Source organism: Ranitomeya imitator, chromosome 3 (assembly GCF_032444005.1).
Source record: "Ranitomeya imitator isolate aRanImi1 chromosome 3, aRanImi1.pri, whole genome shotgun sequence".
Lineage (NCBI taxonomy): Eukaryota > Metazoa > Chordata > Amphibia > Anura > Dendrobatidae > Ranitomeya > Ranitomeya imitator.
Window position 1 is genome coordinate 28,901,941 of NC_091284.1, and position 25,843 is coordinate 28,927,783.

At 45.2% G+C, this 25,843-nt stretch overlaps 1 protein-coding gene across 1 annotated transcript in view; it reads right to left on the reverse strand.

Moving 5' to 3' along the window:
* TMPRSS3 (transmembrane serine protease 3) overlaps positions 1 to 25,843 on the reverse strand; it is a 94,178-nt gene that overhangs the window by 21,891 nt on the left and 46,444 nt on the right. Inside the window, exons 9-11 of the mRNA XM_069759715.1 lie at positions 10,760 to 10,932; positions 8,199 to 8,294; positions 24 to 166 (exon numbers count right to left, since the gene is read on the reverse strand). Of these exons, the coding sequence (XP_069615816.1) occupies positions 24 to 166; positions 8,199 to 8,294; positions 10,760 to 10,932 (412 nt within the window). The remainder of the gene's footprint in view (positions 1 to 23; positions 167 to 8,198; positions 8,295 to 10,759; positions 10,933 to 25,843) is intronic.

Here is a 25,843-nt window from a genome sequence, read left to right on the forward strand (position 1 = left end):
ATTAATAAAGGCTGCTGCTGTACCTGACAGGTATCTACTCCACCTTCCAGGAAGCCGGCGCAGAGCATGGATGGCTTTATGACTCCACCATAAATATATTTTGTATTACAGACTCTATTTGATATGAGAGGAACCCCAGCATAGTCCATTGTCTGCGATGTGTCCCCTGTAAAATAATGCAAAGAGAAAAGATCATGGATAAAATGACGCACTGTTATGGGGGATCTGTGGATGACGCACTGTTATGGGGGATCTGTGAATTATGCACTGTTATGGGGGATCTATGGATGATGCACTGTTATGGGGGATCTGTGGAGGACGCACTGTTATGGGGGATCTGTGGAGGACGCACTGTTATGGAGATCTGTGGATGACGCACTGTTATGGGGGATCTGTGGAGGACGCACAGTTATGGGGGATCTGTGGATGATGCACTGTTATGGGGATCTGTGGATGACGCACTGTTATGGGGGATCTGTGGATGACGCACTGTTATGGGGGATCTGTGGATGACGCACTGTTATGGGGGATCTGTGGATGACGCACTGTTATGGGGGATCTGTGGATGACGCACTGTTATGGGGGATCTGTGAATTATGCACTGTTATGGGGGATCTATGGATGATGCACTGTTATGGGGGATCTGTGTAGGACGCACTGTTATGGGGGATATGTGGAGGACGCACAGTTATGGGGGATCTGTGGATGATGCACTTTTATGGGGATCTGTGAATTATGCACTGTTATGGGGGATCTATGGATGATGCACTGTTATGGGGAATCTGTGGATGACGCACTGTTATGGGGGATCTGTGAATTATGCACTGTTATGGGGGATCTATGGATGATGCACTGTTATGGGGGATCTGTGGATGACGCACTGTTATGGGGGATCTGTGGATGACGCACTGTTATGGGGGATATGTGGAGGACGCACAGTTATGGGGGATCTGTGGATGATGCACTTTTATGGGGATCTGTGGATGATGCACTTTTATGGGGATCTGTGGATGATGCACTGTTATGGGGGATCTGTGGATGATGCACTGTTATGGGGATCTGTGGATGATGCACTGTTATGGGGATCTGTGGATGACACACTGTTATGGGAATCTGTGGATGACGCACTGTTATGGGGGTCTGTGGATGATGCACTGTTATGGGGATCTGTGGATGACGCACTGTTATGGGGATCTGTGGATGATGCACTGTTATGGGGATCTGTGGATGACGCACTGTTATGGGGATCTGTGGATGACGCACTGTTATGGGGATCTGTGGATGACGCACTGTTATGGGGATCTGTGGATGATGCGCTGTTATGGGGATCTGTGGATGATGCGCTGTTATGGAGGATCTGCGGATGATGCACTGTTATGGGGATCTGTGGATGACGCACTGTTATGGAGGATCTGCGGATGATGCACTGTTATGGGGATCTGTGGATGACGCACTGTTATGGAGATCTGCAGATGATGCACTGTTATGGGGGGATCTGTGGATGTCGCACTGTTATGGGGGATCTGTGGATGATGCGCTGTTATGGAGGATCTGCGGATGATGCACTGTTATGGGGATCTGTGGATGACGCACTGTTATGGGGATCTGTGGATGATGCACTGTTATGGGAATCTGTGGTTGACGCACTATTATGGGAATCTGTGGATGATGCACTGTTATGGGAATCTGTGGATGATGCACTGTTATGGGGGAACTATGGATGATGCACTGTTATGGGGGATCTGTGGATGTTGCACTGTTATGGGGGAACTATGGATGATGCACTGTTATGGGATCTGTGGATGACGCACTGTTATGGGGGATCTGTGGATGACGCACTGTTATGGGGGAACTATGGATGATGCACTGTTATGGGGGATCTGTGGATGATGCACTGTTATGGGGGATCTGTGGATGACGCACTGCTATGGGGGATCTGTGGATGACGCACTGTTATTAGGGATCTGTGGATGACGCACTGTTATGGGGGAACTATGGATGATGCACTTTTATGGGGGATCTGTGGATGACGCACTGTTATGGGGGATCTGAGGATAAAAGTAGACAGAATTTTCTATATCTACTCTTTTTCCTTAGATTTCATGAATCTCCTCATTTTTGTGAATTCTTCATCAGGGAGGGAGATGGAACGAGCCGCACTTTTGTGCCTCACATGTTATTTTCTTCTTTTTTTCTTGCTTTTTGTCTTGAGCAGTGAAACCTTCTCGCCACCTGCTGCGATCCCATTGCTGCGCTGAATCGGTAATAACACAGCCGTTTCCATGGCGACCGTGCGTGATGCAATGAATTCGGCAGCAGGCTTTAAGGAGAAGAATAAGCGGCTTCCTAATCCCTCATTTAAATATCTTTCACTCAAAAACAAAATTGCTGCGCAGGTCAACCATTAACATAAAAAATAGAAAAAAAAAACTCTGAAAAACAGCAGAAAAATAACAACACCGATTCCCAGCGCTGAGCCGGCCATTTACACAAGATGATGCGATGAACTATTAAACTTATCACAAAAGCTCATTCTGAATGACTGTTCTAGAATTATTTTTTATTTGTGTGTATCCTCTTTAAGAAAAAAATAACCCAGAAATGTAAAGGAACACTTTTCAGAAACTGACGTGAGAGTGATGAGCCCAGAGCGGGGTCTGAGAGGAGGCGCCACTCGTGGTAGTTGTGGATGAGGTTCTTTATTTTGTCAGATGGTAAAGCTGCCCACTATTCTTGGCAAAAAGCCTCCAGTTCCTGTAAATTCCTGGGCTCTTTAGCATGAACTGCGCGCTTGAGATCTCCCCAGAGTGGCTCAATGATATTGAGGTCAGGAGACTGAGATGGCCACTCCAGAACCTTCACTTTGTTCTGCTGTAACCAATGACAGGTCGACTTGGCCTTGTGTTTTGGATCATTGTCATGTTGGAACGTCCAAGTACGTTCCATGCGCAGCTTCCGGGCTGATGAGTGAAAATTTGCCTCCAGTATTTGCTGATAACGTGCTACATTCATATCTCCTTCAACTTTAACCAAGTTCCCTGTGCCTTTCTAGCACATCCCCAAAACATCAGCGATCTACCTCCATGCTTTACAGTAGGAATGGTGTTCCTCTCATCATAGGCCTTGTTGACCTCTCTCCAAACGTAACGTTTATGGTTGTGACCAAAAAGTTCAATTTTGGTCTCATCACTCCAAATTTGTTGTGAATTCTGCTCTTGGGTTCTCTCCAGTGGTTGTAGGTGGGAATGCAGTTGTCTCTGAGTCGCAGTCCTGGCCAGGTGTATCTGCTGATTGCAGTTCTGACTGGGATATTTAGGTGTGCAGGATTCATTAGTCCTTTCCAGTTGTCAATGTTTCTTCTGAAGTGTTGGATCACTTTCTGGCTTCTCCTGCTGAGCTGTCAATTCAGCAAAGATAAGTGTCTTGTTTTTGTTTCTGTGGCACACATGCGGTGTGCTTATATTCTGTGCTATTCATTTGTTTTCTCTTGTCCAGCTTAGACTGTGTCAGTGTTTTCTCAGTCTTGTTGGATTCTCTGGAGTTGCAGATATACGCTCCACATCTTTAGTTAGATGGTGGAGTTTTTGTATTTTCTGCTGTGGATATTTTCGGAAGGATTTTTAATACTGACCGTTTAGTATCCTGTCCTATCGTTTCCTATTTAGCTAGTGTGTGCCTCATTTGCTAAATCCTGTTTCCTGCCTGCGTGTGTCTTTTCCTCTACTACTCACAGCCAATATTTGTGGGGGGCTGCCTATCCTTTGGGGTTCTGCTCTGAGGCAAAGTAGAATTCCTATTTCCATCTATAGGGGTATTTAGTCCTCCGGCTGTGTCGAGGTGTCTAGGATTTGTTAGGCACACCCCACGGCTACTTCTAGTTGTGGTGATAAGATCAGGGTTTGCGGTCAGTATAGTTACCACCTACTCCAGTGAAAGTTTTCATGCTGCTCCAAGGTCACCTGATCATAACACAAATTAGCTTGTTCCAGAAGTTTTGAGCCTTGTTTCTGTGCTGTTTTGCGTATTGTAGGTGAGATACTTTGTGTCATTTGCGCAGTAATGACTTTCTTCTGGTGACTCGACCATGCAGCCCACTTTTCTTCAAGTGCCTCCTTATTGTGCATCTTGAAACGGTCCAGTATTTCAGCTGATGTTATTTGTGGGTTTTACTTTGCCTCCCGAACAATTTTCCTGGCAGTTGTGGACGACATTTTTGCCGGTCTACCTGACCGTGGTTTTGTTTTTACAGAGCCCCTGATTTTCCATTTGTTAATCACAGTTTGAATGCTGCTGACTGGCATTATCAATTCCTTGGATATCTTTTTGCATCCCTTTCCTGTTTTATACAGTTCAACTACCTTTTCCCGTAGATCCGTTCACAATTCTTTGATCAGGGTCATTTAGATGTTTTGGGTTGTCATTATGATTAAAAAGAGAAAACACAGTAGTTTGACAACAAATGGCTTCACCCAACCACTAACCATGAGTGGAGAAAAAGTTTTGGTGTTATCACTCATATTCTCTGAAAAAAGGCCAAGAAAGCAAAAATTCTGCCGGGGTATGTAAACTTGAGCATAACTGTATGGGTGTACTGTACTGTATATAGGAGATATACTTCCTATCAGAGGCTCATGCCGCTACTAGATACTTCCCCTTTGGTTTACACTGCATCTTTGCTTGGACACTTTGGTAATAGTAGGAAATCAAAAAACAACAAGATAAATTCAGTAATAGATAAAGATAAATATTGACTGCAAACAACTAAGTGAACACTGGGGAACATAACGTTATGATGTGCATGCTGCCTGTAATATGAATAAGACTAAAAGGAACATTAACTGTGACTGTACTGTACATAGGGAACATGTTAATTCACTGTATATGAGACATGTGACAACACTAAATATAGGGACATATGACTGCACCAGCAGAATAGTGAGTGCAGCTCTGGAGTATAAAACAGGATGTAACTCAGGATCAGTAATGTAATGTATGTACACAGTGACTGCACCAGCAGAATAGTGAGTGCAGCTCTGGAGTATAAAACAGGATGTAACTCAGGATCAGTAATGTAATGTATGTACACAGTGACTGCACCAGCAGAATAGTGAGTGCAGCTCTGGAGTATAATACAGGATGTAACTCAGGATCAGTAATGTAATGTATGTACACAGTGAATGCACCAGCAGAATAGTGAGTGCAGCTCTGGGGTATAATACAGGAGGTAACTGAGGATCAGTAATGTAATGTATGTACACAGTGACTGCACCAGCAGAATAGTGAGTGCAGCTCTGGGGTATAATACAGGATGTAACTCAGGATCAGTTATGTAATGTATGTACACAGTGACTGCACCAGCAGAATAGTGAGTGCAGCTCTGGGGTATAATACAGGAGGTAACTGAGGATCAGTAATGTAATGTAATGTATGTACACAGTGACTGCACCAGCAGAATAGTGAGTGCAGCTCTGGGGTATAATACAGGATGTAACTCATGTATGTACACAGTGACTGCACCAGCAGAATAGTGAGTGCAGCTCTGGAGTACATACGTGGTCAAAATTGTTGGTCCCCCTCGTTTAATGACAGAAAAACCCACAATGGTCACAGAAATAACTTGAATCTGACAAAAGTAATAATCAATAAAAAATCTATGAAAATGAACAAATAAAAGTCAGACATTGCTTTTCAACCATTCTCCCACAGAATTAAAAAAAGATAAAACTCATGAAATAGCCCTGGACAGAAATGATGGTTCCTTAACTTAATATTGTGTTGCACAACCTTTTGGGGCAATCACTGCAATCAGACGATTCCTGTAACTGTCAATGAGATTTCTGCTCCTCCCAACAGGTATTTTGGTCTCAAGATCAAACTGCTCCAGTTGTCTCGTGTGTGAAGGTTGCCTTTTGTTTCAGCTCTTTCCAAAGATGCTCAATAGGATTTAGGTCAGGGCCAATAGAAGGACACTTCAGAATAGTCCAATGCTTTCCTCTTAGCCATTGTTGGGTGTTTTCAGCTGTGTGTTTTGGGTCATTATCCTGTTGCAAGACCCATGACCTGTGACTGAGACCAAGCTTTCTGACACTGGGCAGCACATTTCTCTCTAGAATCTCTTGATTGTCTTGAGATTTCATTGTACCCTGCACAGATTCTAGACACCCTGTGCCAGATGCAGCAAAGCAGCCCCAGAACATAACAGAGCCTCCTCCATGTTTCACAGTAGGGACAGTGTTCTTTTCTTGATATGCTTCATTTTTCCGTCTGTCAACATAGAGCTGATGTGCCTTGCCAAAAAGTTCCTTTTTTCCCTCATCTGTCCATAGGACATTCTCCCAGAAGCTTTGTGGCTTGTCAACATGTAGTTTGGCAAATTCCAGTCTGGCTTTTTTTATGATTTATTTTCAACAATGGTGTCCTCCTTGGTCGTCTCCCATGAAGTCCAGTTTGGCTCATGATGGATGGGGCGATCTGACACTAATGTTCCTGGAGCTTGAAGTTCCCCGTTAATCAGTTTAGAAGTTTTTCTTTTGTTACCATTCGTATTATCCGTCTCTTTGATTTGTCATCAATGTTCCTCCTGCGGCCACGTCCAGGGAGGTCGGCTACAGTCCCAGGGATCTTACATCTCTGAATAATATGTGCAGCTGTAGTCAGAGGAACATCGAGCTGCTTGGAGATGGTCGTATAACATTTACCTGTAACATGTTTCTCTACAATGTTCTCTCTAATCTCCTGAGACGACTCTTTCCTTCGCTTCCTCTGGTCCATGTTGTGATACCCACCATGTCACCACACAGCACAGTATCTGTAGCCCTATATACCGGCCACGCACTGATTCCAGGATTGTAGACCCCTGTGATGCTCGTTAGTGGACACACCGCGATGTAACATGTCCCTTTTGTCACAGTATTTTCAGGGGAACCATCATTTCTGTCCAGGCCGATTTCAGGAGTTTCATTTTTTTTAAATTCTGTGGAAGCATGGTGGAAAAGCAATGTTTGACTTTCATTTGTTCATTTTCATTGATCTTTTATTTATTATTACTTTTGTCACATTGAAGTTATTTCTGTGACCATTGTGGGTTTTTCTGTCATTAAACGAGGGGGACAAACAATTTTGACCACGTATGTATAACTCCGGATTAATAGAAGACTAATATTATCCCATACATACAGAGTGGCAGCTTTTCTGTAGCTGGGAATGTGTATTAATTGATGGGATGTGAACCCTAACTACCTTTTCCCTCTTGATATATTCCCACTTGTCGTTCAATTTTGATTCTACAGTCACACCATTGTCTGCGACAATTCTTTATTACAATAAATCCTGGCTTATGCTAATTGATGCCGTTACTTTGTGAACTGTGGTGGTGTGACAGGTCTTACCGCTGTTTCTTCCTGCACAATATTACCAATAATATCACATGCCAAAACTCAAATAATACCGCCATGACCAGTACCACTTCATAGTGTATCCGTATAATTATCGAATAATACACAATAAAACCACCAATATTAACGATGATCTAACAATACAAATGGTAAATAATGCAGCTACACCCTGTGCCATTACCATGAATGACTCAGTAATATAACATACAGTTACTTCATAAAGACCAATATTAATAATGATACCACTATACAAGAAAAAATAATACCGCCACACCATGATATTATACCAATACCTCCATATAGCGACCCTAGGATTTTACTATAGCGTTAGTGAAAAAAACGCGTGACGAAGAACAATATTAGCAGTGATGCTACCAAACAAGCCCCAATAATACCGCCACACTGTGACACTAAATAATCACTGGATGTAGTCGTCGTAGACTCCTCCAGTGTTAGCAAAGTTTGCTGCCCTGAAATCTTTTTAGCCTCAGTTTCCCAGCTTTATTCCTGCCATTTTCCATCCTACAAAAGCTCCCGATTCAGTTTCTTGTTCTTTGGCAATAATACCGCTCACGGGTCGCCCTGGTAATTCTGATTCATTTCATTCTTCTTGAAACAGCGCCATACCTGTCTATAGGTTGTGTCTGGAATTGCAGCTTAACGATCAAAATCAAATCAATGAGGCAAAACTGCAATACCGCACACACCCTGTGGACTCCTGTGGCGCGGGTTTTGAAAAAATTATCATGTTTTTTTTCTTATTATTTACAGCCCCGTTAATGTATGTTTTATCACACATCGTACCTCCTTCCTCCGTGGCTCCCCATCCCGATATCCAGCAGATTTTACCCTCGGGAAAATCCTCTCCATAATGTGGGAGACATATTGGTTGTATAAAGCCTGATAAGAGAAATATAAAGGATGTGAGAGGCTGTAATTATACCTGCAAGCCACTAGGTGGCGATGTGTCACAGAATGACAACGAGTCCTCAGTGTGCGGTGTCATTTATGTGCACTATGTGGTTATCGCCTGGGATTACCGCGATCTGTCTCTGCCATATTAAGATTTACAATGTAATTGTATTATTATTTATGAACCATTATCAGTATATATATATATATATATATATATATATATATATATATATATATATATATATGTGCATTTTTTTTTTTTAATGGGTGAAAAACGCAAAAAAAACCCCGCATTGATTCAAATTAGTACAGGAAAAAGAAACAGAGTGTGCAGGAGATTTCAGAAATCTCTTTCGCTTTGCTGCTACTATAAAATAAAGTGCAGAAAAAAATGCAGCATGTGAACGAGCTCTGACCATAATACATTTTTGTTAATATATCCATAGAATAACTGAAGACTAAATGGTAAAAAGTAGCAGAAAAAATACTTTTTACAGCGAATTGGATAGATGTGTAATACCGCACACGGCCTGCAGAAAGGTGTGGCGCTGTGCTTTGGTAGGAAGCAGCCTTTTTTTTTTTTTAAATTCTGTACAACCCCTTTAAGAGATGCAGCTGTCACCCCTCCTAAGGGAAGGTTTGTGTCCTTTATTTTAAGATATCTTAAACTAAGGACAAACCTATATACTGAGATCAATTACATAATATAGCATACAATTGTTATTATTATTATTATTAATTATTTTATTAATAATAATATTAGGGTTATTATTGATTTTAATATTATGAATATTTTTATATTTTTCTTAATTTTATTGATATTTGTACTATCAGTATTATTTTTATTTTTATTTTACTATTGATATTATTATTGCTATTATTAATTTTATTGATATTTGTATTATTACTATTAATAATAATAATATTATTATTATTTTATATTTTTGTTATTACAATCATTTGTTTTATTTTAATAATATTTATTATTTTATTATTACAATTATTATTTGTATTACATATTTTGTTGATACTTTTATTGTCATTATTAATATTATTGATATTGTTATCAATAATATTTCAATTATTCTTACTATTACTATTATTGTATTATTATTATTCTGTTTATTATTATTGTAATTGAGGTTGATATTATTATTACTATTTTGATTACTACTTTTACAATTGTTATTATACTTATTACTGTTAATATTTTATTATTATCAATATTTTTTTTCTTTTTATTACTGCTATTACTGTTATCCTTTGTATTATTAATTGCTGTTTGTATTACTATTATAATTTTTATTATTACAATTGTTATTAGTATGTTTATTTTTACTTTTAATAATATTATATTATTATTAATAATATTTTTATTATTTGTATTTTTTACTATTCTTTGTATTATTATTATTTATTATTAATAATAATCATTCTATTTTTATTATTGCTATTATTACAATTATTATTATGTTTATTATTACTATTAATAACAATATTTTGCTATTAATATTATTATTATCGTTTTTATTTTTTCATTATAACTATCTTTTGTATTGTTGTTGTTATTATTTATTATTATATTATTTGCAGTATTTTACCTCTTAATGTGATTTGTTTTTGTTTTTTTTTGTTTTTTTCAGAAAACTCAACATGATAATCTAAATCTAAACAACCTGGCACCAGGTGTTCAATTTGCCAACAGCGCCCCCGCAGGAGAAATGAAGCATTGCACAGTTTTATGCTTTGGTTTCTTTTAATTGCTTGTTGTTGTTTTTTTTTTGTTACTCGATGGTTTTGCGTCATTCATTGATATGGCAAATCCTCCTGAACAAGAAAAAGGTAGAAACAATCTTTTCTACTGATAGCTGCACTTTAACCCAATTTTTCACCATTGTTTTTTTTTTTTTTTACGGTTTTCATTGCGCAGTAAAAATGACCTGGCAGTGTGAGGTCAGGACGATTACAGTAATACATGTTATATATTTTTTTATATTTTATTGGTTTAATACATTTTTTGGGGAACATTGGGAAAAGTACACAGGGTTTAATGGGGTTAAATGCGTGGCCCCTAAAGCTGGGGGTACTGACTCCTATACATTTACTGTTTTTTGCCTTCTGTGCCATCTATCCAACCATTCCATGCCGTCCCACATCTTCCGCCTCCACCATTGGTAAAGAATACTGGAACTTCATTATGCAAATTAGCTCTCCTCCAGAAGGAAGAAAACTGTCTCTTTGCTGCCACCTATTGGTAGCTGCGCTGTAAGTCAATGTCTGACCCATAAAAGAACTTGGATACATGACTAAGGATCTCCGACACTGGAGAGAGAGCTGGCGTCCTTTTTGAGGAGAGCTAATTTGCATACTTCCCCCCCAGGGATGACTGCCTATAAGGTTCCCCTAAAGCGGCTAGATCTCCGCAAAGGAGCACCAGCTACCCCACTTACCACTGAAAGTGAAGGGCGCAGCCAGTTTCAGGAGGGCGATGTCGTTGGACATGGAGCTGGATTTGTATTTGCTGTGATAAATGATCTTTTCCACCAGAGCCGAATTAGTCGGAAGCTCCAGAGGTTGATTCACCAGCCCGACCTGCGCGCTCCAAGATTCTGGAAAATATAAGCTGCAAATCAAGGGAAAGAAGGCTCAATAAAGGAAGGTTAGAATGATCATTAGGAACATAACTTGTTCTTACAATATTCCATATAGAAGCAGTGCCGGATTTGTGACTGAAGATATTATTGAAAATAGTATTATGGATAGAAGAAAAATACATTATTTATATATAGGAGCTTCTATATGTGTCCCAGAAAATAAAATAAAAAAACCTTTAGTTTGGCTATGAGGCAACTGGCTGCATCAGTCAGTCTGGCCGTTAGGAAACTGGTAACAGCAGTCAGTCTGGCCGTTAGGAAACTGGTAACAGCAGTCAGTCTGTCCATTAGGCAACTGGCCACAGCAGTCAGTCTGGCCGTTAGGAAACTGATCACAGCAGTCAGTCTGGCCGTTAGGCAACTGGCCACAGCAGTCAGTCTGGCCATTAGGCAACTGGCCACAGCAGTCAGTCTGGCCGTTAGGCAACTGATCACAGCAGTCAGTCTGGCCATTAGGCAACTGGCCACAGCAGTCAGTCTGTCCATTAGGCAACTGGCCACAGCAGTCAGTCTGGCCGTTAGGAAACTGATCACAGCAGTCAGTCTGGCCATTAGGCAACTGGCCACAGCAGTCAATCTGGCCATTAGGCAACTGGCCACAGCAGTCATCCTGGCCGTTAGGCAACTGGCCACAGGAGTCAGTCTGGCCATTAGGCAACTGGCCACAGGAGTCAGTCTGGCCATTAGGCAACTGGCCACAGCAGTCAATCTGGCCGTTAGGCAACTGATCAGAGCAGTCAGTCTGGCCGTTAGGCAACTGGCCACAGCAGTCAATCTGGCCGTTAGGCAACTGATCACAGCAGTCAGTCTGGCCGTTAGGCAACTGGCCACAGCAGTCAGTCTGGCCGTTAGGCAACTGGCCACAGCAGTCTGTCCATTAGGCAAGTGATCACAGCAGTCAGTCTGGCCGTTAGGCAACTGGCCACAGCAGTCAGTATGTCTGTTAGGCAACCGGCCACAGCAGTCAGCCTGGCCGTTAGGCAACTGGCCACAGCAGTCAGTCTGGCCATAAGGCAACTGGCCACTGCAGTCAGTATGTCTGTTAGGCAACCGGCCAAAGCAGTCAGTCTGTCCATTAGGCAACTGGCCACAGCAGTCAATCTGGCCGTTAGGCAACTGGCCACAGCAGTCAGTCTGGCCATTAGGCAACTGGCCACAGCAGTCAGTCTGGCCATTAGGCAACCGGCCACAGCAGTCAGTCTGGCCGTTAGGCAACTGGCCACAGCAGTCAGTCTGGCCGTTAGGCAACTGGCCACAGCAGTCAGTCTGGCCGTTAGGCAACTGGCCACTGCAGTCAGTATGTCTGTTAGGCAACCGGCCAAAGCAGTCAGTCTGTCCATTAGGCAACTGGCCACAGCAGTCAATCTGGCCGTTAGGCAACTGGCCACAGCAGTCATTCTGGCCATTAGGCAACTGGCCACAGCAGTCAATCTGGCCGTTAGGCAACTGGCCACAGCAGTCAGTCTGGCCATTAGGCAACTGGCCACAGGAGACAGTCTGGCCATTAGGCAACTGGCCACAGCAGTCAATCTGGCCGTTAGGCAACTGGCCACAGCAGTCAGTCTGGCCATTAGGCAACTGGCCACAGCAGTCAGTCTGACCATTAGGCAACTGGCCACAGCAGTCAGTCTGGCCATTAGGCAACTGGCCACAGCAGTCAGTCTGGCCGTTAGGCAACTGGCCACAGCAGTCAGTCTGGCCATTAGGCAACTGGCCACAGCAGTCAATCTGGCCGTTAGGCAACTGGCCACAGGAGTCAGTCTGGCCATTAGGCAACTGGCCACAGGAGTCAGTCTGGCCATTAGGCAACTGGCCACAGCAGTCAATCTGGCCGTTAGGCAACTGGCCACAGCAGTCAGTCTGGCCGTTAGGCAACTGGCCACAGCAGTCAGTCTGGCCGTTAGGCAACTGATCAGAGCAGTCAGTCTGGCCGTTAGGCAACTGGCCACAGCAGTCAATCTGGCCGTTAGGCAACTGATCACAGCAGTCAGTCTGGCCGTTAGGCAACTGGCCACAGCAGTCAGTCTGGCCGTTAGGCAACTGGCCACAGCAGTCTGTCCATTAGGCAAGTGATCACAGCAGTCAGTCTGGCCGTTAGGCAACTGGCCACAGCAGTCAGTATGTCTGTTAGGCAACCGGCCACAGCAGTCAGTCTGGCCGTTAGGCAACTGGCCACAGCAGTCAGTCTGGCCGTTAGGCAACTGGCCACTGCAGTCAGTATGTCTGTTAGGCAACCGGCCAAAGCAGTCAGTCTGTCCATTAGGCAACTGGCCACAGCAGTCAATCTGGCCGTTAGGCAACTGGCCACAGCAGTCAGTCTGGCCATTAGGCAACTGGCCACAGCAGTCAGTCTGGCCATTAGGCAACCGGCCACAGCAGTCAGTCTGGCCGTTAGGCAACTGGCCACAGCAGTCAGTCTGGCCGTTAGGCAACTGGCCACAGCAGTCAGTCTGGCCGTTAGGCAACTGGCCACTGCAGTCAGTATGTCTGTTAGGCAACCGGCCAAAGCAGTCAGTCTGTCCATTAGGCAACTGGCCACAGCAGTCAATCTGGCCGTTAGGCAACTGGCCACAGCAGTCATTCTGGCCATTAGGCAACTGGCCACAGCAGTCAATCTGGCCGTTAGGCAACTGGCCACAGCAGTCAGTCTGGCCATTAGGCAACTGGCCACAGGAGACAGTCTGGCCATTAGGCAACTGGCCACAGCAGTCAATCTGGCCGTTAGGCAACTGGCCACAGCAGTCAGTCTGGCCATTAGGCAACTGGCCACAGCAGTCAGTCTGACCATTAGGCAACTGGCCACAGCAGTCAATCTGGCCGTTAGGCAACTGATCAGAGCAGTCAGTCTGGCCGTTAGGCAACTGGCCACAGCAGTCAATCTGGCCGTTAGGAAACTGATCACAGCAGTCAGTCTGGCCGTTAGGCAACTGGCCACAGCAGTCAGTCTGGCCGTTAGGCAACTGGCCACAGCAGTCTGTCCATTAGGCAAGTAGTCAGTCTGGCCGTTATACTGACTGCTGTGGCCAGTTGCCTAATAGCCAGACTGACTGCTGTGGCCAGTTGCCTGTCTGTTAGGCAACTGGCCAAAGCAGTCAATCTGTCCATTAGGCAACTGGCCACAGCAGTCAGTCTGGCCATTGGGCAACTGGCCACAGCAGTCAGTTTGGCTGTTAGGCAACTGGCCACAGCAGTCAGTATGTCTGTTAGGCAACCGGCCAAAGCAGTCAGTCTGTCTATTAGGCAACCGGCCACAACAGTCAGTCTGTCCGTTAGGCAACTGATCACAGCAGTCAGTCTGGCCGTTAGGCAACTGGCCACAGCAGTCAGTCTGGCCATTAGGCAACTGGCCACAGCAGTCAGTCTGGCCATTAGGCAACTGGCCAAAGCAGTCAGTCTGGCCGTTAGGCAACTGGCCATCACAGCAGTAAGTCTGTCCATTAGGCAACTGGCCAAATCAGTCAGTCTGGCCATTAGGCAACTAGCCATAGCAGTCAGTCTGGCCATGAGGCAACTGTCTGCAGCAGTCAATCTGGCCATTAGGCAACTGGCCAAAGCAGTCAGTCTGGTCGTGAGGCAACTGGCTTCAGCAGTCAGTCTGGCCGTTAGGCAACTGGCCATAGCACTCAGTCTGGCCATGAGGCAACTGTCTGCAGCAGTCAATCTGGCCATTAGGCAACTGGCCAAAGAGGTCACTCTGTCCATTAGGCAAATGGCCACAGCAGTCAGTCTGTCCGTTAGGCAAATGGCCAAAGTAGTCAGTCTGGCCATGAGGCAACTGTCTGCAGCAGTCAATCGGCCCATTAGGCAACTGGCCAAAGCAGTCAGTCTGGTCGTTAGGCAACTGGCCAAAGCAGTCAGTCTGTCCATAAGGTGGCTCCAGCAGTTGCCCTCCTCAACTGATGATTTTTAGCATGTAGTCTATAATGAATTTCACAATATTCCATATACATATTTAGAAATGCTGAATTTGTAATTAAAAACATTAATATTTGTCCAGTTTCCTCACACACCCCAGAAACATTCTGATAGAGAATTTAGACTGTGAGCCCCAATGGGGCCAGTGATGATGTCTGTAAAGTGCTGCGGAATATGATGGCGTTATATACATATAGTAAAATAATAACATTAAAAGATAAAACTCAGTCTGGCTGTTAAGCAACTGGCTGCAGCAGTAGCCCTCCTCCACAAATCTATCCATTTTAGAGAGTGATTTATACAGTGCCAAACGTATACTTGCAATGCATTATTGTTGTAGTAATGTGGATAGAAAAAGGCAGAATTTATATATGCCATTACTAAGTCTTCGATATGTGTCCCAAAAAATTAACTAACGCACTTTCTTGCAAAATGTGTCTGGCTATAAGGCAACTGGCTGCAGCAGTAGTCCTACTCTATTGATCTATCAATTTTGCATTGTGGTTTATAACTATTTTTGCAATTTTCCGTGCACAGATGTAGCAGTGCTGAATTTCTAGTAACGACACATGATTGATATAGTACTGAGAGATACAGAAATAATGATTTATTTGTGCGTTTCTTCAATATATGACACCAAGAGATTAACCCCTCGCTGTCTTCAGAACTTCAGTCTGGCTTTCAGACAACCAGCGGCAGCAGTACCCCTCCACCGCTATGTCTGCAGCTGGAATCCAGAAATCCTAAACTCCACTCCTCAGACAGTAATGGAACGAATCGAGGATTTGTAGGAGACAGGATCTTGCAGCTGGCGGGATCATGGTGGCGGTTTTAGTTTTGCAATGGTTGGAGACCAGGGACAATCAGAATGACTTGTCTACTATAGGAGCATTATTACCCACACACTCGGCTCTGCTACATCAATGCGTTTCCGTGCGTCCTTCATCACGGTGGATCGTCCGTACACTCGCAGCGTATTACAACATTGGCCACATCTAGGTTATTTCTGTCCTTTATAGAACAAGGAGCCTCCAATGAGCGGCGGCTGGAGGTGTAAGATACCGAGAGCCATGGCGCAGACGTCTCAGATAACACTCCGATGACATTTCAATTAAAGCAAAGGATTCTTATGATGGTTTTCCAGCTATAATCTGTATATCCAGAGCTCTGGGAGAGGAGAGGCTGGAGACGGGGCAACATTAGGATTCACACATTCTCCTTCTCTTGACGCGACTATTCTGGTGAATACTTGCTTCAAAATGGAGAAAGAACAAATTTTCATACAATGTAGTGTTGTACCGCGCCTCTGTTACTCTTCCTGGAAACACCCGAGTTGATGCCTCCTGGAAGTGACAACTGGGTGTTACCGTTCCCATATCATTGGAGATGTCTCTGTACAGTGTACCAATATGGGGGATGTGCAGATATCTGTAATAGTCCTCGTGTTTCAGGTCTAGACCATTGTCACAATCTCTCCAGAGATTCTACATCCAAGGACAAGAATGAATCATACTGTGCCATGTAAGAATGTAACACTAGGGGGCGCCATAACAAGTATGTAACACCAGGGGGCGCCATAACAAGTATGTAACACCAGGGGGCGCCATAACAAGTATGTAACACGAGGGGGCGCCATAACAAGTATGTAACACCAGGGGGCGCCATAACAAGTATGTAACACCAGGGGACGCCATAACAAGTATGTAACACCAGGAGGCGCCATAACAAGTATGTAACACCAGGGGGCGCCATAACAAGTATGTAACACCAGGAGGCGCCATAACAAGTATGTAACACCAGGGGGCGCCATAACAAGTATGTAACACCAGGGGGCGCCATAACAAGTATGTAACACCAGGGGGCGCCATAACAAGTATGTAACACCAGGGGGCGCCATAACGGGTATGTAACACCAGGGGGCGCCATAACAGGTATGTAACACCAGGGGTCGCCATAACAAGTATGTAACACCAGGGGGCACCATAACAAGTATGTAACACCAGGGGTTGCCATAACAAGTAGGTAACACCAGGAGGCGCCATAACAAGTATGTAACACCAGGGGGCGCCATAACAAGTATGTAACACCAGGGGTCGCCATAACAAGTATGTAACACCAGGGGGCGCCATAACAAGTATGTAACACCAGGAGGCGCCATAACAAGTATGTAACACCAGGAGGCGCCATAACAGGTATGTAACACCAGGGGGCGCCATAACAAGAATGTAACACCAGGGGGCGCAATAACACGTATGTAACACCAGGGGGAGCCATAACAAGTATGTAACACCAGGAGGCGCCATAACAGGTATGTAACACCAGGGGGCGCCATAACAAGAATGTAACACCAGGGGACACCATAACAAGTATGTAACACCAGGAGGCGCCATAACAGGTATGTAACACCAGGAGGCGCCATAACAAGTATGTAACACCAGGAGGCGCAATAACACGTATGTAACACCAGGGGGAGCCATAACAAGTATGTAACACCAGGAGGCGCCATAACAGGTATGTAACACCAGGGGTCGCCATAACAAGTAGGTAACACCAGGAGGCGCCACAACAAGTATATAACACCAGGGGGCGCCACAACAAGTATGTAACACCAGGGGGCGCCATAACAAGTATGTAACACCAGGGGGCGCCATAACAAGTATGTAACACCAGGGGGCGCCATAACAAGTATGTAACACCAGGGGGCGCCATAACAGGTATGTAACATCAGGGGGCGCCATAACAAGTATGTAACACCAGGAGGCACCATAACAGGTATGTAACACCAGGGGGCGCCATAACAAATATGTAACATCAGGGGGCACCATAACAAGTATGTAACACCAGGAGGCGCCATAACACGTATGTAACACCAGGGGGAGCCATAACAAGTATGTAACACCAGGAGGCGCCATAACAGGTATGTAACACCAGGGGTCGCCATAACAAGTAGGTAACACCAGGAGGCGCCATAACAAGTATGTAACACCAGGGGGCGCCACAACAAGTATGTAACACCAGGGGGCGCCATAACAAGTATGTAACACCAGGGGGCGCCATAACAAGTATGTAACACCAGGGGGCGCCATAACAGGTATGTAACATCAGGGGGCGCCATAACAAGTATGTAACACCAGGAGGCACCATAACAGGTATGTAACACCAGGGGGCGCCATAACAAGTATGTAACACCAGGGGGCGCCATAACAAGAATGTAACACCAGGGGACACCATAACAAGTATGTAACACCAGGAGGCGCCATAACAGGTATGTAACACCAGGAGGCGCCATAACAAGTATGTAACACCAGGAGGCGCAATAACACGTATGTAACACCAGGGGGAGCCATAACAAGTATGTAACACCAGGAGGCGCCATAACAGGTATGTAACACCAGGGGTCGCCATAACAAGTAGGTAACACCAGGAGGCGCCACAACAAGTATATAACACCAGGGGGCGCCACAACAAGTATGTAACACCAGGGGGCGCCACAACAAGTATGTAACACCAGGGGGCGCCATAACAAGTATGTAACACCAGGGGGCGCCATAACAGGTATGTAACATCAGGGGGCGCCATAACAAGTATGTAACACCAGGAGGCACCATAACAGGTATGTAACACCAGGGGGCGCCATAACAAATATGTAACATCAGGGGGCACCATAACAAGTATGTAACACCAGGAGGCGCCATAACACGTATGTAACACCAGGGGGAGCCATAACAAGTATGTAACACCAGGAGGCGCCATAACAGGTATGTAACACCAGGGGTCGCCATAACAAGTAGGTAACACCAGGAGGCGCCATAACAAGTATGTAACACCAGGGGGCGCCACAACAAGTATGTAACACCAGGGGGCGCCATAACAAGTATGTAACACCAGGGGGCGCCATAACAAGTATGTAACACCAGGGGGCGCCATAACAGGTATGTAACATCAGGGGGCGCCATAACAAGTATGTAACACCAGGAGGCACCATAACAGGTATGTAACACCAGGGGGCGCCATAACAAATATGTAACACCAGGGGGCGCCATAACAAGTATGTAACACCAGGAGGCACCATAACAGGTATGTAACACCAGGGGGCGCCATAACAAATATGTAACACCAGGGGGCGCCATAACAAGTATGTAACACCAGGAGGCACCATAACAAGTATGTAACACCAGGGGGCGCCATAACAAATATGTAACACCAGGGGGAGCCATAACAAGTATGTAACACCAGGGGGCGCCATAACAAGTATGAAACACCAGGGGGCGCTATAACAAGTATGTAACACCAGGAGGCACCATAACAAGTATGTAACACCAGGAGGCGCCATAACAAGTATGTAACACCAGGGGGCGCCATAACAAGTAACACCAGGAGGCACCATAACAAGTATGTAACACCAGGAGGCGCCATAACAAGTATGTAACACCAGGGGGCGCCATAACAAGTATGTAACACCAGGAGGCACCATAACAAGTATGTAACACCAGGAGGCGCCATAACAAGTATGTAACACCAGGGGGCGCCATAACAAGTAACACCAGGGGGCGCCATAACAAGTATGAAACACCAGGGGGCGCTATAACAAGTATGTAACACCAGGAGGCACCATAACAAGTATGTAACACCAGGGGGCGCCATAACAAGTATGTAACACCAGGGGGCGCCATAACAAGTATGTAACACCAGGGGCGCCATAACAAGTATGTAACACCAGGAGGCACCATAACAGGTATGTAACACCAGGGGGCGCCATAACAGGTATGTAACACCAGGGGGCACCATAACAAGTATGTAACACCAGGAGGCACCATAACAAGTATGTAACACCAGGAGGCACCATGACAGGTATGTAACACCAGGGGGCGCCATAACAGGTATGTAACACCAGGGGGCGCCATAACAGGTATGTAACATCAGGGGGCGCCATAACAAGTATGTAACACCAGGAGGCAGCATAACAAGTATGTAACACCAGGAGGCACCATAACAGGTATGTAACACCAGGGGGCGCCATAACAGGTATGTAACACCAGGAGGCACCATAACAGGTATGTAACACCAGGGGGCGCCATAACAAGTATGTAACACCAGGGGGCACCATAACAAGTATGTAACACCAGGAGGCGCCATAACAAGTATGTAACACCAGGAGGCACCATAACAAGTATGTAACACCAGGGGGCGCCATAACAAGTATGTAACACCAGGTGGCGCCATAACAAGTATGTAACACCAGGAGGCGCCATAACAAGTATGTAACACCAGGGGGCGCCATAACAAGTATGTAACACCAGGTGGCGCCATAACAAGTGTGTAACACCAGGGGGCGCTATAACAAGTATGTAACACCAGGAGGCACAATAACAAGTATGTAACACCAGGAGGCGCCATAACAAATATCTAACACCAGGAGGCACCATAACAAGTATCTAACACCAGGAGGCATCAAAACAGGTATGTAACACCAGGGGGAGCCATAACAAGTATGTAACACCAGGAGGCGCCATAACAAGTATGTAACACCAGGGGGCGCCATAACAAGTATGTAACAACAGGGGGCGCCATAACAAGTATGTAACACCAGGAGGCGCCATAACAGGTATGTAACACCAGGGGCGCCATAACAAGTATGTAACACCAGGAGGCACTATAACAAGTATGTAACACCAGGAGGCCATAACAAGTATGTAACACCAGGGGGCACCATAACAAGTGTGTAACACCAGGGGGCACCATAACAAGTGTGTAACACCAGGGGGCGCCATAACAAGTATATAACACCAGGGGGTGCCATAACAAGTATGTAACATCAGAAGGCGCCATAACAAGTATGTAACACCAGGGGGCGCCATAACAAGTATATAACACCAGGGGGTGCCATAACAAGTATGTAACATCAGAAGGCGCCATAACGAGTGTGTAACACCAGGGGGCGCTATAACAAGTATGTAACACCAGGGGGCGCCATAACAAGTATGTAACACCAGGGGGCGCCATAACAAGTATGTAACACCAGGGGGCGCCATAACAAGTATGTAACACCAGGAGGCGCCATAACAAGTATGTAACAACAGGGGGCGCCATAACAAGTATGTAACACCAGGAGGCGCCATAACAGGTATGTAACACCAGGGGGCGCTATAACAAGTAAGTAACACCAGGAGGCACCATAACAGGTATGTAACACCAGGAGGCACCATAACAAGTATGTAACACCAGGGGGAGCCATAACAAGTAACACCAGGAGGCACCATAACAAGTATGTAACACCAGGAGGCGCCATAACAAGTATGTAACACCAGGGGGCACCACAACAAGTATGTAACAACAGGGGGCGCCATAACAAGTATGTAACACCAGGGGGCGCCATAACAGGTATGTAACACCAGGGGGCGCCGTAACATGTGTAACACCAGGAGGCGCCATAACGAGTATGTAACACCAGGAGGCACCATAACAAGTATGTAACACCAGGAGGCGCCATAACAAGTATGTAACACCAGGAGGCGCCATAGAAAGTATGTAACACCAGGAGGCACTATAACAGGTATGTAACACCAGGAGGCGCCATAGAAAGTATGTAACACCAGGAGGCACTATAACAGGTATGTAACACCAGGAGGCGCCATAACAAGTATGTAACACCAGGAGGCGCCATAGAAAGTATGTAACACCAGGGGACGCCATAACAGGTATGTAACACCAGGGGGCGCCATAACGTGTGTAACACCAGGAGGCGCCATAACGAGTATGTAACACCAGGAGGCACCATAACAAGTATGTAACACCAGGGGGCGCCATAACAAGTATGTAACACCAGGAGGCGCCATAGAAAGTATGTAACACCAGGGGACGCCATAACAGGTATGTAACACCAGGGGGCGCCATAACGTGTGTAACACCAGGAGGCGCCATATCGAGTATGTAACACCAGGAGGCACCATAACAAGTACGTAACACCACTGAATTCTGTTATCGAACTCCCTCCTGTGGTCTTGAATGGTACTTCGGCGAGTTCTGTCCATGGACTCCCTCTGGTGGCTGTGAGTGGAGCTGCTGCTTCTGAGGTTCCTTCCACAGGTGACGTAGTTTATTCTTTGGTTGGCTGCTCTATTTAACTCCACTCAGATCATTACTCCATGCCAGCTGTCAATGTTTCTGCATTGGTTCAGTTCGCTCTTGGATCTTTCTGGTGACCTGTCTACTCCAGCAGAAGCTAAGTCCCTGCTAGTTTATTATTTGTTCTTTGTTTTCTTGTCCAGCTTGCTATCATGATTTTGCCTTGCTAGCTGGAAGCTCTGGGATGCAGAGTGGCACCTCCGCACCGTAAGTCGGTGCGGAGGTCTTTTTGCACACTCTGCGTGGTCTTTTGTAGTTTTTTGTGCTGATCGCAAAGATACCTTTCCTATCCTCTGTCTGTTTAGTTAGTCTGGCCTCCCTTTGCTGAAACTTGTTTCATTCCTGTGTTTGTGACTTTCATCTTAACTCATAGTCAATATATGTGGGGGGCTGTCTTTTCCTTTGGGGAATTTCTCTGAGGCAAGGTAGGCTTTATTTTCTATCTCTAGGGCAAGTTAGCTCTTAGGCTGTGAAGAGGCGTCTAGGCCGAGTTAGGTACGCTCCACGGCTATTTCTAATGTGTGTGATAGGAGTAGGGGTTGCGGTCAGCAGAGCTTCCACTTCCCAGAGCTTGTTTTGTGTTAGTTTAACCATCAGGTCGTTCCCGGTGCTCCTAACCACCAGGTCATAACAGGCGCCATAACAAGTATGTAACACCAGGGGGCGCCATAACAAGTATGTAACACCAGGGGGCAAAATAAATGGTATGTAACACCAGGGGGCGCCATAACAAGTATGTAACACAAGGGGGCGTCATAACAAGTATGTAACACCAGGGGGCGCCATAACAAGTATGTAACACCAGGGGGCAAAATAAATGGTATGTAACACCAGGGGGCGCCATAACAAGTATGTAACACAAGGGGGCGCCATAACAAGTATGTAACACAAGGGGGCGTCATAACAAGTATGTAATGATAGATCAACGTGTGCACAACCTATAAAGGTGCATGGGTAGGTTCCCAAACCGTAATACCAAGCAAGTAAGAAACCCAGCACTCAACTTATTTATGGTGAGAAGAAAACAGGTGGTTTATTGTATCCCAAGCAAAAACGTTTCGGTCACACAGAGGACCTTCGTCAGTAACTGAAAATTACATACATCAAAACAATTCATGTAATAGGGATAATGTCAACAGAAATAAAAAAAATTAAAAAAAATAACTAAAAATAAAGTATATACATAACATACACATGGACAGCCGTACATGTACATGGCAATAAGTGTATACTATGGTGCGCATCTGAGAATGGAGAGTAATGTATACATGGTGGCACGGTGAGTGAGAGAAAAGCAGAGTAAGAAATGAAAGAAGAGGAAGAAGAGGGGGGTTACGTACCAAATACTGGGATAGAGGATGAATATTAAAGGCTATAAGCGCTGCCTCTAAAAAGAAAAGAGATAGTGACAAATCTAGTATAATACGGAAGTGTAGTGATATAGTGGATACTAGAGGTATATGAGAGCCTACCGATAGAGTCCTGGGTACAGCGCTAGTTCCAGAGGTAGAGAAATATATCCTGGTGCAGCCTAAGATGGGAGAGGGCAAATATATAGAAAACAGCTAACAGGTATAGAGTAATAAATGAATAAAGGAGTAGTGTCTCAGATAGTTTACCTATGCAAATGGCCGGTTCCGCGGCATCCACCGCTGTGTGAGTAGAGGATATGGAGAGAGGGGCCAATTTAAATACCTGTGGGCGGGAAATCAGCCGATGATGCAAGTGCCATCTGTGCTGCGGCGCGTCCTAGCCACGAGGGAAGGCGGAAGTGACGCGCTGTAGTAAACAGTGCCTAATAGCACTGTGTACACTGAAAAGATGGTGTGAAACGGATTCCGGATATGACATACCGGAAGTGGGGCACCGGACACATACAGATGGAGTCCCGTCACCATATTAGGTGAGGCAGGATATGCTGTGTGGGAGCGCTGGTATACCGGATATGACGCGCCGGAAGTGGGGCGCCGGGCGGCAGGGGAAGTGTAACGATCGCCATATTGAAGGAGGCATGTTGTGATAAGTATACCCGCTGTGGGCTACACTGCATAAAGGCGCTGGTAAAAGCGCTGGTATACGAGGAACAAGAAAAACGTCACGTGACGTACTGGAGGTGGGGCGCCGGGCGGCGAAAAGGATTAATATGTTCGCTATATCAGCAGAAGCATATCTATAGTGAAAATGCCCACAGGCAAATCTCATAGGTAGCATGGACGCAGGGGCATACAGGAAAAAGGAGCCTAAATGTATTAACCCTAAGCGGGATGGAGACTTAGACCATATGTAAAGTAGGGAAAAATGGAAAGAGGAGGGAGTACGTGATCCCTAAGGAGAAATAGTAACAGTAGAGTAAAATTATATTATATAATGCAATATGAGTATTTGACAATGAGGTGACCAGCTGAAAAAAAAGGGAAAAGAAAAGAAGACAATGGGAATAGACGTGGTAAATCCGGAGCACAGTGATAGTAGGTGGATAAGATGGTGCTCGTAATCCGTGGTGCCAAAAAATCAATACAGACGACTCTAAAAAGACAGAGAAAAACAAATTAGTAACCATACATGGCAATAGATATCAAACAAACGCCGTAAGTTCATAGTCGCGATTAAGGCCTTTGGGGGCCAATGTCTCCAAAGTATGAATCCAGAACGCCTCTTTCCTGTGAAGTGAAGCGACTCTATCTCCACCCCTCCTCGGGGGCGGTGCACTGTCAATGACCTGGTATCGCAATTGAGAGACTGAATGGCCTAATGAATGAAAGTGGTGTGGTATTGGCAATAATAAGTTCTTACATCGAATCGTAAGAATCCTGTCTCTTACTGGTTGTGTAGTCTCACCCACGTATAACAACCCACATGGGCATTTGATCAAATACACCACATAAGAGGACTCACACGTGAAGAATTGATTAATCATAAAAGTCTTGCCAGATCTGGGATGTTGGAAAGTATTACCTTTAAGTACATTGTGGCACCGTGCACAATGGAGGCATGGAAATGTACCATTCTTTGGGCGTGATAGGAACAATTGTCTACGCTGATCCGCCGACCCGATATCGGCTTTAACTAGACTGTCTCTCAAATTGGGTGGCCTTCTGAAACACGGCAGAAAAGGTGACCTGAACTCAGGTACATCTGGGTGGGCTGTGGACAGGAGGTGCCAATGTCGTCTGATGGCCTTATGAAGAATGAAAGAGAAGGGGTGGTATGAGTGCACAAAGGGTATACGTTTACCATGATCTCTGGTGGGGGGCCTAGGTGGAGGATCCCTGGATTGTGCTAGAACCCTAGATGGATAACCCCTCTCTAAAAATTTAGCGGTCATGTTTTGGAGTCGTTTGTCACATAAGGTTCTGTCTGGTACTATACGCTTCACCCGTTGGAATTGTGAGATCGGTATGGAGCGTTTGGTGGATGGTGGATGGAAGCTCTGGTAATGTAACAGGCTATTTCTGTCTGTTGGTTTAGAAAAAAGGTCTGTAGTCAAGAAACCGGCTTGGTCTTTGAGTACCATGGTGTCCAGAAAGTTAATAGAATGAAAATCATGACTGATCGTGAATTTTATACCTGGCCAGGCTCCGTTAAGGAATTGGAAGAACTCTTGCATGGACTCCAATGTGCCACCCCAAATGCAGAAAATATCATCTATGAAGCGTTTCCATAGGGAGACATTTTGGAACAGAGGATGTCTGTAGATGATTGAGGTTTCAAATTCTGTCATGTATAGATTAGCATACGGGGGTGCCACATTGGAGCCCATTGCGGTGCCCCGCTTCTGTAGATAAAAAGTATCCTGAAAGAGGAAAAAATTGTTATACAGAACAATGGTTAATAATTCCA